Consider the following 15,748-nt stretch of genomic DNA (forward strand, 5'->3'; position numbering starts at 1 on the left):
AGAGAGAGAGAGAGAGAGAGAGAGAGAGAGAGAGAGAGGGAGGAGAGAAAGAGAGGGAAGGAAGAGTGAGAGCGAGTTCTGATTTCAAATCACATTTATTTCCTTCTTTTAACATATCAATATATATCGTCAGGGTTTACATCGACACATACCTTGCAAACGGAAAAGGGATGCGAGAATCCACAAAGGCACTAGGCTTGGTATAGTCGGACGTGATTATACAACGTTAACAAAATAGGAAGAAAGGAAATATTAATAAAACCTGTAACCCGAGGTATGGACTATCATAGTTTGTTTATAAGCGAATAAATATAGGGAAAGAAAAAGAGATAATCAAAGAGAGAGTGCGGAAGAGAGAGAGAGAGAGAGAGAGAGAGAGGGAAAGAGGGAGAGAGAGAGAGAGAGAGAGAGAGAGATGAGGGGGAGAAGGGGGGGGGGGGTAGTGGGGCATATAAACGAAGAAAGCAGATTGATATGGTGTGGCCATCAGGTACGGACCTGACCTACTAAAACACCTGCCTTGCTTAGCAATCACTCACAATCCATATAGCTTTACCATCCATAACTCATTTCATAACAGCCCTGTCCACGATCATTCATTCACGTCTGCTAAACAGCTGCATAGGGTGCATCGTTCATACTTCCTAATTTATTTTCCAAAACAGCAGGACAGTCATAATTATTCGTATAACATACAAACGGGTACAAACAGCATACATAAATATGCTAAGAAGATCTTAGACTTGCTGTGGGAATCAATTGTTTATTATGATCATGGTTAAAACTGAAGATCAAAAAGCGATTTTTAACTTTAACAAAAATAAAAAAATAAAAAAATAAATAAAAAAATAAAAATGCTGTGCTACAATGGCTATTGTAAATAATGAGTTCAAACGTTTGTGGTACAGTTATAATACAAGTATCCTATGTAAGTCGGATAAAGGACCGGACTCGGCTTGGAATGGGCCCGTGGTCAGGCTCGCACGGCCACGACAGTCCCTGAGCCCTGGACAGAAAATGAACTTTTTGGAAATGTGATTTTCTCTTTGAAATTCAGATACCGTCTGCCAAATGACGTTTTGGTACCCTTTCTTCAAATTGTTTTTAACCACTCATGCATGACATATGCATCATATGAGTTACATTAAATGAAAGAGGATCCAAGATTTTCTAACATGTGTCATTTATTAATTATAATTGTGATTAAGTTATGATAAAACATCGATAATTCTCGGTTTCGTTTTTTCTGGGACACACTGTATTGTCGCATCCAGTTGATCTCTGTTTTCTTAAAGCTGACTGGTCAACTTGAAGGGAAGACATGGGGTACGGGCAATTACCGGTATCCTTCCAGCTTAGCAAAAAGTTCAGTCAAATTAAAGTTTGAACGAACACACCACAACAACAGTACTGTGCTATTTTGTTAACACCCTTTTCTGCTCATTCTGGTCAACCCTCCCTAGGCAATAAACATATTAGAGGAAGGAATACAAAACAAAGCAAAACGAAGAAGCAACAACTAGAAAAACATCTTCATTTGCTTCAACAAAGTGGAGCTTCCGGCAAGTATCTACCTCCACACCTCCAATGCGTGATGGTATAAAGGCGAATGTCAATTCTTCAGCCGGACATGAGCGCCCGTCAAGTAACTTCATCTAAGTCGGATACATCGTTTTGTGTTTTTCATGAAATTCCCAACTGTATTTGCCAGTTATTCAATCGCCTTTTCCGGTGTTTTTTTTTTGTGTGTGGTTCATTTCAAAGTGTAGTTAACTTTTGAAATACGGGCAAAGCGTTTTATATGTGTTCATCTTCAATTGGATTTTGCTGCAAGCACTTAAGGGTGAAGTAAACGATTTCATAGAAGCGGTGATTTTTCGAGAAACTGTTTAGATGGACGTGGTGACAGTTAGACCCGTAGCATTCTCAGAAATAACATCGAGAGAAACAAGCACTAACAATTCATACTACTGTATGTGTGTGTCATCAATATTAATATGGAAAACGTTATTTTTTCTTATTCAATTGTATGTTTTTGTTTGTATTACACATTTGGAGGAATACCAAAAATTACAAAAAGTGTGGGTGCGTGTGTGTGTGTGTGTGATGAGGAGGGGGGGGGGGCTTACATGCAATCATATCAGAAATATAGGCTTTGAAGTTAGGAGATATGTTAACAGTTGGAGAGGGAGTGAATTTGGAAAAAAATAAAATACATAAATAAAGAAAAAGCGAGAGAAATAAAGTGTGCGTAGTGTGTGAGGGTGTGTGTGTGTGTGCGCGCGCGACAGAGAGAGACAGAGAGAGAGAGAGAGAGAGAGAGAGAGAACGAGAGAGGGGTGGGAAATAAATACAGGATATAGAAAAAAACATATATAGCACCCACATGCTACGAGAACACAAGGAAAAACAAGGGCAAGGTCGTTAACTCAGCTCTCAAGTGAAACACAGTTTAATTATTTTTTCTCTTTACATATGCCAACAACTTGTGGCTCGCACAAAATAAGTAGCCTTTGACATAGTATGGAAAACAGTGTTTTAAACAAACATATCCTCATATATATTCTGAAACAATACGCTTTTAAAAACACAAAGATAAATATTGAAATCCATATCTCTGGATCATAACAGTTTTATATAAATGCGTTCACTGTAAAAAAAAAAAAACATTTTGATTTTGTATCCTCCTCCACAACTCTCTTCATAATACTGTTGAAATAATCATTTAATCAGAACACAACTTCTTTTAAACTTGCTAGTATGTTTTTCTTTAGGTAATAGCAAAACAAGTCCTTTTGTACATTCATCAATATTCACATTTAGCTTAAGACAATACAAATAAAATTAGGCACACCCTGGTAATGCAAGATAAACTGGCTCTCAGCAGAGATAAAGACATCCCTACTTGTCTCATAAACCTTGAGAGTGAAGCAGCAAAACATATAATACTCATTGAAAAAAAAGGCATCGTTATTCCTTCAGAGACACACTACATCCTACAAACAAATGGAGATTTACTATTGACAATAACAATGCATTTTGAAACATTGATATTCCAAGATTACATAATCATTAAAATGGGGCATCATTGTAAATGGGAATAAACAGGTTTTTCAATGATATCAACATCAGGTATGATAATATACTAACAAGAGAGACATCAGTGCTTAAACTTGCATTACAGAAGTTTTTCCATGTTTTTATATTCTCACTTACTCATGCAAGATGATTGTGTCATATTACCATACTATTGGATCTGAAATAATTATGTTGTGCCATGTCGTGGTGGTATCACACTACAAGATTGCTGCCTATTTTCTAGTACCCCTGATGTAGTTGTTATTGTATGAACTTTAATAGCTTGGACTTGGAAGGAATGGATGATGCAAAAAGGCAATTCTGTTCGGAGGTGATCTTGTGGAATTGGCAACCTTGTTTGTTAACATGAAAAATAAGGTGATCTTACATTCACATCAGCATTACAAACTATTCTTGTTTGAAAGTAACTTTATTATGAACAAGATATTCAACCAAGCCATTCATGAAATCATGTGAATATGAAGTTCTTTTGTATACCATGCTGACGTCAAAACACACATAACTTGTAGACCTTACTCTTAGAGTGAATAACACAATCATGATGTCACCAATGGCACAAAACAAGTATGTTTACAGACTGTCAAAGTTTATGATGACCGTCTCAAAATAACCAACCAAACAAACCAAAACCGATAAGTACAGTGGTAACAAAATTAGGAGAGAAAAACTAAAGGAACAGAGATTGATGTAATGGTAGACAAAAAGATTTTTGAAAATAAAAAAATAGAAAGACAAACTACATGGGAAGAAAACAAAAGGCAAACAGTGAAAGAAATATCAGAAAGATAAATAAAGAAAATGAGAGAGAGAAAGAAACATAGAGAGAGGGAGAGAGAGGGAGAGAAAGACATATAATAGAAATACATGTAATTTACAATTAGCTGCATATGAACAAGAAAAATTTGGACATCACTTTTATTCTCAACAAATACACCATATACTGCATGCCAAAGTGTCAGAATGGAATTAAATCATATACTTTAACATAGAGTTTCAGCCTTTCTGGTCTCTCGGCAAATACTATAGTCCTGTAGAATGCATCTACCGCAAGAAATCCTGAATCCTGATGAGTTGTATCTATGCAAAGAATGGATTCTCCCTTTCCTCCAAAAAGTTCAGTTTATACCTGCAAAGATAGAAACCAAGAAGAAAAAGTTAATCAGTTGACTACTAGAATAACTCGTTCCCATAAGCTTAATACACAGACCACCTAGTTTAATACCTCATGTTGAATGTCTGTAGGCAAAGTGTTGAGATTTATTTGTTGATTGGAAATATTATCCCTTACAAGCATATATATATCAAAAGCACTAATGTTAAATGCAATATCATAGGTTAGGGATATATTGGGGTAAAGTGTTTCGTCTAATGTTGAAATTAAGACATGGGTTAGTGTGAGGAATCGACAGCAGAGCAATTGTTATTGTAACATGTGTCATGTGATTCTGCTCAACACCCCCCCCCTCTCTCTCTCTCTCGCCCTCTATCTGTCTCTGTCTGTCTCTCTCTCTCTCTCTGCCCATATGCATGTCCGTCTCAATCTCTCCTTCCTTGTCTGTCTGTCTCTCTCTATCATCTGTCTCTATTTCCCCCATAACCCCGAAGAAGGTTGCTATGATAGTTATATAATACAGCAAGTACCTCATTTTTGATTTTTCTCACGGACTAAGATGTGAAATAAAATCCATAATTTGAATGCTTCTATAGGGAACTATTGCTCTTTTCATAGGCTTAGATTTAAAGTAGATGAATGATGCTGAAAGTTCACATAGAAAGAGAGTTTTCTTTAAATACACCTTCTTGCTTCTTAATTTCCTCCCCCGAGGCCCAAAACATTGTTTTTTGTAAACAATTGCGAAGTCACGTGGGAGAGCCTCACACAGTCGTAGGAGGTAATGTTACATGTACATTCACACTCTCCCCTTTTTTTTATCTGATAAGGTAATCCTCACGAGTTAGAAATAGCAACTCCAAGAGATCATATGTTTCTATAACTACATGGTGCACCCGCAAGCCTACCGTATACATAGTTTATGTTACACAACTATAATTCCAAGGAAGTATGAAATCAACCAAACAGTAAATTTTGACAGAATCTTCTGTGTTTTGGTTTGCCTCAGGTCAATTGAATAGCTGCAATAAAAAGGTTTTCCTAGCATGGTTGAGCTAACAAAGTTTGAGGGCATGGAGATGCTTTTGTTACATTCTTCCTGGATTATTGTAAAATGTTGTTTTTATAAAGCATTCACTTTCAAGGAGGAAGCTCAAGATTGTTCAGGGGAGTGTTTCACAAAGACTAAGATCGACTTTTAGTTGGACTTAACTATGGCAGGCCCTTAATGCCACTGTTTGCTCTTACCATTTACTGGCATTGGTCTCTGAAGGGACGTATAAATAGTGGTCACAATTTATCGACAGAATGTTTATTTGTTGATGGTTCATTATTGAAGGAAAAAATAATATCGTAAGATCATGATATTAGAGTAAACAGTGGCCTACCATAGTTAAGTCCAACTTAAAGTCAATCTTAGTCTTTGTGAAACACCCCCCCTGGCCACATAACATGTTGGATAAAACCTCTTGGAATACTCTGACTGTGGTAGTCAACACTCGGTGTGTTTGAAAAAGCTAAAAATATTTTTAGTCGAGATTGGATATCTTTTTAAGAATTGACACTTGGGATGCGGGATATTAAAAAAATATTGACTGCATATTTTTCAGGTTATGGTTAAAACTAAAGCCCCTTGGTGATCTCGAGACAGCACTTTGCCTCTCAACTTTGTCTCAGGGGACAGTACAGTTTCAAGATCACCTTGGGCAATAGTTTTAACCGTGCCCCTAAAAGCAGTCAATATTTGTATTTGTATAACATACCTTGGTAATGGTAATGGGCAAATGCCTTTAACATTACCACTAAGAAATTGATTTTTTCCTTTTTATTAACAGTTGAGAAAAAAATATTCAGATAGTTATCATTTATCAATCAACTGCATGAAGAGGTGTTTGCAGGAGAAATCAGAGTAGACTCTACATTTGTTTGATCAATTACAGTTTTAAAAACTCAAACTTTCTTGATTCTTTCATGGATTTCCTAACAAAAACTTCTTGATCCGTCCATGATTTCACCACATTTTTGTTTCTGTCACATTTCTGTTTCTGTATTTTATAACAGGATGGCCTTCCTCTCTAAGAAGAAGACCTGTCAGGAGTTCAACGATTCTCAGAGGAGTTTGAAGTTAAGATTTTGATACAAAAGTTAAGCTGCAGCACATTAGAGCAAGAGGAGACAAAGAAAAGCAATATAAGACCTTGGGATTCATCTGATATTACACCAGTCAAACAAAACCCCCATGGAAGTTCAACATTTAAGGTCACGCAGCCGAGGGGGACGAGAAGTGCTCATCGCCACGGCAACCTCATCTCCTATACTTCCTCTTTCGTCTGAGGAGTCGAGGGAGTTCCTCCCCCGATGCCTTGGCCACGCCGAACAGACCCCATGACATCAATCAGCCTAAGTAATATCCTCATTAGCAGATCATCACACCGGGTGATACCCTCTACCTCCCATTATCTTCGCCCCTGCATCTCAGGTGCGAGACCTGTAGCGCAAGGGCATGATCCATTTCTGCGGGAAATCCCGGATTAGATGAAATGATATTTGTCTGTGGCCGGCTGGCACAAGCGTGTACGCACCATTGTGCTAAATCAGTAAATGTAGGTTGTTACACTGAAATGCCTGTAACTTCATAAAAATATGTCCTTATCTGATACAAAACTACTTGTCAGGGATATATCAATCATATTAATTTTGTTATTAGTCAATAAAGAAAGAAATCCCTGTCATCTTTCAAAATTATGTATAGATGAATCAAAATCAGAGAAGCGAGTTACCAGGAATTTGCTTTGTGGCATGCACGCTTGCCAACGCCCTCCTTTCAGACACACAATGATATTATGTCTCTTTCTTCCGGGTGAATTGGTGATTTATATCTTGAGAGAACCAATGAGTTTCTCTGGCCCTACCTGATTGTTTTTGTTATGCCAAGATTATTTAAAAACAAAACAACATCAGACAAAATTCCCTGGAAAATACGCAGATCAATATTCTTAGAAAGGTATGATAACCATCTCTACAGTACGTGACATGTTCTAGTTCCACTTATTTTTAAACAACAATATAATTAATGTTGCAGGAATGCTCTAGGTGCTTTAATACAAAGTATGTTGTCATTTCTGGGTCGGGTCAAACTGCCATACAAATGTACGACAATGACAGAATTGACACAACTTCATTTCAAATACCTAATGAAATAACACTATCAAAATGATACCTGCAGGTATTTCAGGCATATTCCCCCAGAGTGTACATGTACAAAATTACCAAAATGCCTAAGGAAAATAAAATGACAAAGGCATAGAGTGTTCCATTTTTTTAGGTTATCAACAATTAATAAGGATAACGTGAAGATTAGAAGAAGAAAAACAGTTTTAGGTTGAATTCTTAAAATTGTGAATTATTCTTGTCCTGTCAGTAACACCAAAATAGGATTAAATGAATTCCAAAAGTTTGGCCAGTGGTACTGCTTCCCTTGCAGTAACGGAAGACATTTCCAGTCATTTGTTAATTACCCTGATGATGCCTGTGAGTAGAGGAGGGGGGGGGGGGGGGGAGTGAGGTGATAGAGAAGGGGAAAAATCAAGGAATTATTCTTCACACTTCATGACAGATCACAATTGGTTTGTTTGACCTCTACCCTTAAGGTCTGCCATTTCAAGTTTGCAACTAGAATCAGATTTTAACACACCCCAAAGTTCCTTGAATAATTCATTTCATTACGGCCTGTTCAGATATAAAGTGCTAACCCCCGGCGTTTTTGTTTAAAACAATGGATGGGAGTTGGGTGCAACAAAGTCCCAGGTGTATTCACTGAGCTCTTTAGGCGCGTCTTCATCATCTCGAGATTGCCAAATAGCCCGCTATTTCTGATTTCGGAAATAATCCCGAAGTAACAAATCGCGTCTTCATCATCTCGAGATTGCCAAATAGCCCGCTATTTCTGATTTCGGAAATAATCCCGAAGTAACAAATTGCGTCTTCACTATCTCGAGATTCGACCTCAAAACTTGAAACTCGACCTTGAGAAATTAACTCGAGATATTTTGCTCAGCGTTAGCGCGTATTGCGAATCTTTGGTCTAGTGAAGACGCACGGGACAAATAGCTGGATATTTTGCCAAATAGTGGGATATTTTGCAAACTTTCCCAAGATATCTTGGGATGACAATCCTGCCCAAATATCCTTCTAATTGCTACTTCGGTCTGATGAAGACGCAAATTAGCTGGATAGTTTGCGATCGGGATAGTTCAAATAGCTAGATATTTGGCAATCTCGAGATAGTGAAGACAGGCCTATTGTTACAACATACAGAAACGTGAAACATAACACCCTTACGTCATCATAAAAAAAATGCAGAGGTCTACCACTTCATAATCGAACAAGGCTTAAGTTGCTTCCTCTTCATAAAGGGGTTGAGGGAGTTGAGAAAGGACTGCCTCTAGTGAGACAGGTGAATACACTGAACAATGGAATCAAGGAATAATGTCGAAGAGAAAGCTATTAAAAGCCATTGTAACAGAATGCCTATCAGCTATTGGCACTAATCTTTAAAATTTAAATAAACATGTACTTGTAAATGTCTATCTAGGGTCGTATCAGAGTCATGAAGTTATCATTCCCCTCAAATCAATTTAAAAACAAGGTAATTTCCAAATGAAAAAGGATGAAAATAACACTTTTATTTATAAAAAATAATGTAGCATGCTCTAGGCCTCGTCTCATAAAGCCGGATATTCCTGGGTTACAGATACATATAGGCTAGACTCTATCACAAAATTATTAAAAACCAGGTTATTTTCCTCAGGGAAAGTGACATTCTAAGAAATGTTATTTATGAAAACACAGATTTTGATAAATTAGTTTTGCATTATTGTTGAAGGCATGGAGTTTCTGTCACATCTCAAGCAATTTAGGAGAGCACACAGCTTGACACATATCCTCTCCTCCTCCTTCTCAACCTCTCATCCCACCTCTCTTCCTTCAAGCTTTCTCATGCCCTGTCCGTCTATTTTTTTCTTTCTTGCCTTCTCTCTTGTGTCCTGTGTTCCCAGTCTTTCTATCTTTTTTTCTGTCTCTTATGTAACTAAGGCTGTGCACAACAGTGTAATGAGGTACCCGAGTACACTCCCATGCTTACAAGCGAATACTCGAGTATTCGGACGCCATGTTTTTTTTTTTGTTTTTTTGTTTTTTTTGAATTTTTTTGAATTTTTTTTTTTTTTGGATTTTTTTTTTGGATTTTTTTTTTTTTTGTTGCCACCACCATACATACCACAACAACAACTGGAGCAGTATCCCAGTTCTGTCGCCGAAAACGCATGCAATTTTACTTTGAGTTGCAGTTGAAGGCGCCCATTTAATAATAATAATAACAGTGAACAATGCTGTTTTAAAAACCAAAGATGGCAGAATAATCCATTTTCCTCCAAGTCCAAGCAGAAATCCAGACATTTGGTCCCAGTTTCTGAGTGGTGAGTTTGACAGTGCTCGAGTTGGGAAACATTTTTACCGACGGCACCATGCCAGCGGCCGCCGCTCACCCAGGCACGGGTAAGTGTCGGCCTGGACATTTTAATTTTTTTTTTTTTTTTTTTTTTTTTTTTAGCGGCCGAATATTCGGGTACGAGAAATCGTACCGAGTAGTTGTCAACCGTGCGGGTACTCGAGCATTCGACTACCCTGCACAGCCTTACTCTTATGTCTATCATTTCTGTTTACATGTATATGATTATATAGCCTTCCTTCTATCTCTCTGTCTCTCTGTCCGTCAACAGTCTGTCTGTCTGTCTCTCTCTCTCTTCCTTACTGCTGATTAATACTATTTCATTCCCTTTATTCTTCTTGTTTAGGACAGTAAAAAGCAACATGAGCGAACATCCCCCCCCCAAAAAAAAAAAAAAAAACTACTACCGGTAATCAAAATGATGATTATTATTATTTAACTCATTTGTTGTTGTAGTTGCTGTTTTTACTATTATTTTTTAAATAATTATTATCATTATTATTATTATTATTATTATTATTTTTTTTTTTTTTTTTTTTTGGGGGGGGGGGTGTCATACAAGCTATACCACAAGACCGATAGCAATGCCAAGAATTAAACCATTTGCAAACATCCAACCTGCACTCCTAATGGTATAAAATTGCAAGCAAATCAAATCTAAAAAAACATTTTATAAACATAGCTTTTAATTATTATTTCGGAAAAGCATAATACTGTAGGTATCAGGGCTTGAATACAGGCTATTGCCTGAAAACATGCATCTATGCAGGCACACACACACACACACACACACACACCTGCACGTGGGGGGGGGGGAAGAGGATGTGAACGCACCATCATTCTTCCATCCCTGAGGGAACCATCTTGGGTTCCTCGGACAGAACCTCACACTTGCCGCCGACCTCCTCCGATCCGACCCCTTCAGCCTTGGTCTCCTCTGTCCCTGTCCTCTCCCCGCAGACAGGATGCGCCCTACCTCCTTGAAGGCCGCGGTGACAAGCTGCTCTTCAGAGTTCGCAGGGGTGTCGGCTAAGCCTTCTTCTACGAGGGGGTAGTAAATTGGAAGTGTCTGGGTGGTATCCTGATAGAGACTGATCATTGGTATCGGACCATCCTCCTGCAAAGGTGAAGAGGGGATAAATAATTATAAACTGATGATAATGACAATATGATAAATTGATAATGATAATAATAACAATATGATAAATTGATAATGATAATAATAATATGATAAATTGATAATGATACTGATAATAATAATAATAATAATAATACTCAGTTTTTATATAGCACTTATTACATTCACTAAGCGCTTCCAAACTTGGAGATTATTACCCCGGCTTTAGCTGTGCTGCCATTACGGCGCTCTAGCATTTCAAAGGTACCCATTAACATCACCTGGGATGAGTGTGGCAAATGTAGATCAATGTTTTGCCGAAGGACATTAGTGCCGTGGCAGGTCTCAAACCGTGGACCTTATTAATAACAAAAATGATAAATTGATAATGATAATAACAATAATAATAAAAATCTGTTTTCCTATAGCATATATAACATTCTGATACAACGTCTCTATACGCTTCCAGAGAACTCTGGATAATAGTACCCCAGCTTTAGCTCCAGCAATTGTAGCACTATGGTGCATTTCAGGAAGAGACAAGGATGAACACAACAAATGTCATTGAAGGGAGTTATCATGATTCCATGACATTTGCTCCGGCGACAATTGCTCCGCTGTAAATTTCATACACTAATCGAATGGCTAACTTCAACCCTGGATTCAACACTATACCCTACCCTAAACCTAACCCTAAACCTAACATAAAACCCTATTGAAACCCTTACCCTAACCCTACATCTTAGACGAAATAAAGCCCGGAGCAATTGTCGTAGGAGCAAATGTCGTGTCACCAGTTATCCTACCCTCCCTCTTCAAAATGTAATAAACGGGAAGTTTTGGGTAGTATCTCACAGAGGAAAAGAGGGATAGACAAGGGAGGGTGGAAGGGTGAGAAGGAAAAGAAAGACGAGAATGTGAAGGAAAGGGAAGGAAAGGGAAGAAGAGAATGAGTAGGAAAGGGAAGAAGAGAATGAGTAGGAAAGGGAAGAAGAGCATGGGAAGAAGAGGAAAGAAGAGAATGGGAAGAAGAGGAAGAAGAAGAAGAGGAAGAGGAAGAGGAAGAGGAAGAGGAAGAGGAAGAGGAAGAGAAAGAAGAGGAAGAGGAAGAGGAAGAGAAAGAAGAGGAAGAGGAAGAGGAAGAGGAAGAGGAAGAGGAAGAGGAAGAAGAAGAAGACGAAGAAGAAGAAGAAGAAGAAGAAGAAGAAGAAGAAGAAAAAGAAGAAGGAGAGAGGTGAAAGAGAAGAGAGAGATAGAGAGAGAGAGGAGAGAGATAGATAGAGAGAGGGAGAGAGGGAGAGATAGAGAGAGAGAGAGAGGGGAGAGAGAGAGAGAGAGAGAGAGAAGTAAGGAATGAATAAGGAGGGGAGGAAGGTAAGGACATGTCAGGACGGGAACAAGGACGAAACCAGCAAGGAGAGAGAGGGAAATGGGAAGTGAGGAAGGAAGCAAGGAAGGAAGGTGATAGACAATGAAAAATTATAAAAAAAACAAAAAGGAAGAAATGACAAAAGGCAAATATAACATAAATGACTTTTAAACAAATAAAGATAGACGGTAGCATAACAACTAAAAGGCAATCTGCAAGGTTCAAGACAGAATGAGCACACAGATCCTGACGAAAAAAACCTGGATCTAAGCTGTGTATCTTAAGAAGCTTCAGTTTCAATAAATCCAATTCTCCATGGATCTAGCAAACATGCCTGCATGGGGTAAATGTTTGAAATGACAAACCCTGAGTGCATTTGTCGATACTTCACAACGTCCATAGGCCATGTAGAAATCAATGAGTGTGCAGACACAAGCGTTTGGGAAAAGAAACCGGGGAAGTGCTGCTCATTTCTCAATTAAAGTCATTCCAAAAAAGGGAACATTCTAAAAATCGATTAGCAGATCAATGCATTAGCAGATCTGTGGAAGGAATGCTAAAGAAAATCTTTGAGGATGTGGATATGTTAGTTTCCCGTTTCGGCTAGGATAATGTAATGAATTAATGTTACATTGCAAAAATCAAGAAAGCTATTTGGATATATTTCAAGTAAGTTTGCTTAAAACATCCCCTCCCTCTTCAACAAACACAGGTGCACAAAGTTATAACGTGAGAAATTGAGAAATTGATGAAGCGTCAAGAAAAAGTGGCTTAGCTCTGAGGATGTGGAAGTTGCAAGTGATGGTCAATAATTCTTTTCAATTTTTTTGTTCATGGGCGGGGGGGGGGGGGGGGGGGGGGGGGGGGGAGGGCAGGAACTCAACGATAGTTTCTGGATTTACATTAATTTTTCATCAAATCTTATGTTTCTTCAGAATTAGAAAAATGCAAAGGAAATAGTCAATCTCTAGTGTTAAACATTTTTGTTTTACTAATCCAAAATATTGATGAGGAAATCAATAACATGAAATGAGAGTTAATTGCCAATTGAAAAATGGCATGAATTGGGAATTTCCCTCTCCTACGACTAACACAGGTGCACAAAGGTATAATGTGAGAAATTGATGAAGCATCAAGAAAAAGTGGCTTAGCTGACGATGTGGAAGTTTCAAGTGACAGTCAATAATTCATGTCATTTTTTTGTAAAGGGGTTCGGGAGGGGAAGCAGGAATTCAGCAATAGTTTCTGGATTTACAGTAATTGTTCTTCAAACCTTGTGTTTCTTCAGAATTAGAAAATGCAAAGATAATAGTCAATCTCTATTATATAATGATGAAGAAATTAATAACATCATGAAATGAATGTTAATTGCCAATTCAAAAATGGCATAACTTGGAGATTTGGGCAACAAGTACATATTCTTGTGCAAAATCATGACAAACTTCCAACCTATACTTGAAGTATGTATTTCAGCCTGATATGGTAGTTTTCTTGGCATTTTCCTCTACCCTTCATTTAATCTCTCACTAGAAAACAACTTACCATTTTTTTTCTTTTCACCACTTCTTTCCATTTTGCTCCATGTTGTGCCTTAAATTAATGCTTATAAAAGATTTGCCCTAATGATGTTACAAGCATTATTGTATTTACTTTATTCATGGCGCAAAGCATTTGTGGTATTTAAACAGCTTCAAAGCGCAACTGATATGTCTATCTTCATCAGAACATTAAACTTCAATTCCAGTATCGGTAGGATATATTTTTTCTGGTCGACGTTTTTACGCCACTGTTTAAATAACGACTTGCATAAGTGGCGAGCATCGACCGACGGTGAAAGATGATATCATATTAGTAAAGAGCTGTCTGGTGGTGAGAAGCACAGCTAATGACATCGGATTTCCCTGCTGTATTTCAACCTCCCAGAGAAAATAAGCAATCAATTCATTGTATTTGAGGCTGAATAGTGGATATATCTTGCCTCTTTCCTTTCCTTTTTCTTTTACATCCATCTCACTAACACCGACGGAAAAGTCTAAAATACTTGAATTTTCACTTTTGAATATATTTTATTTTAAGGCTACAGATGGCTCTCCATTATTTATTTTTAAGTCCAACTTAGAGTTAAGTTTGACTTAGGATCTTTGTGAAACACCCCCCCCCCAGGTTTTTTTTTGTACCCACTTCCGCACTTTTTCTCAAAATCTCTCTTCCTTTGAGAGAAAATCGACAACCAGTTAATTGCATTTTAACCACTTTGTTTCATAACAAAACTAGCCCCCTCTATTTCCTGTCCGCATACAGCACCTCAAAGTTTTGCTGTCACCAAGCCCCATTTCATATGCACTCTGGGGATATTTTTGGTCGCCAAGTCGCTTTTTCCGGTCTATTTCTTGCAGCAGCTCTGTGTGTGCCGTTCTTGATTGTGTGTGTATTTTATTTTTGGACAGTAATTACAGTGATTTTTCACTATTTTCAAGTGATTTGAAGAGTGGATCATTACTAAAAAATACAAAAATATTCTTTAACATAAAACATACTCAATATACGATATTTAGATGTGTAATGGGCGAAAGTACATGCATAAAACTCATGTGTAATACCAACAGACAGGACTATAGTGATGATGGCTTGTTTGATGACCAATGGACATACTACGTTTTTGTGGGGTATTCTAAAAAGTTAAGCCCGCCATTTTCTTGAACTTTTGAGAAGGAATTTCCATTGTTACAATCTGGTGATCATTATGATTTGGACTTATCTTTCCTATGTCTTTTTTGTCACTGTGGTATATATATGTTTCTGCTTTTCCATGCACTTACATTAAAATTTACATTATCGATCCTGTATTCAAAGAATTGTTCAAACTTTATTGAAACTGTATGTAATGAGCATGCAAGGTAGAAAAGAAGAGCAGCTTTTATAGGTAGAGCAGCGACTCATGACTTTCATATACATGTTTTGACGTGTTAATGTAACTCTCCCCTTCTGTCATATTTTTGTAATGGATTAAAATGAAGATAGCCCTTAGCAAATGCATGTATTTTTGGTGGTATTACCATGGTCTAATGTATTGTAATCTTGGAGATAAAAGGTCAGTGTATAACAAATGATGGATTTTGTGTAGTGGCTTAAAATAGGTGGACGTACTTCAACAAATTCTGTAGTGTTGGAAATGTCATGCAGGCTCTTTTTCTCTCAAGATATTAATGACACAAACATTATATTTTTTGCCTACCCTCCCCCCTCACCTGGCACAAAACAAAACAAAGTATAAAAAAAAAAAAAAATTCAGGTGCCATCCCCTATGGAATAATTCACATGCGGACTGAATATTTTAGTAAAATAAATCTGATAGATGACAGAATGTGTAAACCACAGCTACATATACATAAAACCAGAATGGTTTAAGTTACACTGTTCATGGACTCCTAATCAAATACAATTTTCGCTACCACATCTACGGTATTTGGCCATAGAGGGCAGCACCGGCCATGGGAATATTTGGCAAAGGCATTTGGTTGAGAACTGGAAAGTCCGATAGAA

The 15,748-nt window shown here is 37.6% G+C and overlaps 1 protein-coding gene across 3 annotated transcripts in view; it reads right to left on the minus strand.

Moving 5' to 3' along the window:
* Positions 1–4,057: 4,057 nt before the first annotated feature.
* The window catches only part of LOC593101 (RING finger protein 17), a 107,652-nt gene continuing 95,961 nt past the window's right edge, over positions 4,058–15,748 (minus strand). For 2 of the 3 annotated variants that reach the window (XM_030995340.1, XM_030995339.1), the window contains exons 36-37: positions 10,517–10,836; positions 4,058–4,225 (exon numbers count right to left, since the gene is read on the minus strand). In XM_030995340.1, coding sequence (XP_030851200.1) covers positions 4,177–4,225; positions 10,517–10,836 — 369 coding nt within the window. In that variant the 3' untranslated portion in view covers positions 4,058–4,176. The remainder of the gene's footprint in view (positions 4,226–10,516; positions 10,837–15,748) is intronic. The other variant, XM_030995341.1, reaches the window with a different exon arrangement.

Source organism: Strongylocentrotus purpuratus, unplaced genomic scaffold (assembly GCF_000002235.5).
Source record: "Strongylocentrotus purpuratus isolate Spur 01 unplaced genomic scaffold, Spur_5.0 spur5_scaffold_21, whole genome shotgun sequence".
Lineage (NCBI taxonomy): Eukaryota > Metazoa > Echinodermata > Echinoidea > Camarodonta > Strongylocentrotidae > Strongylocentrotus > Strongylocentrotus purpuratus.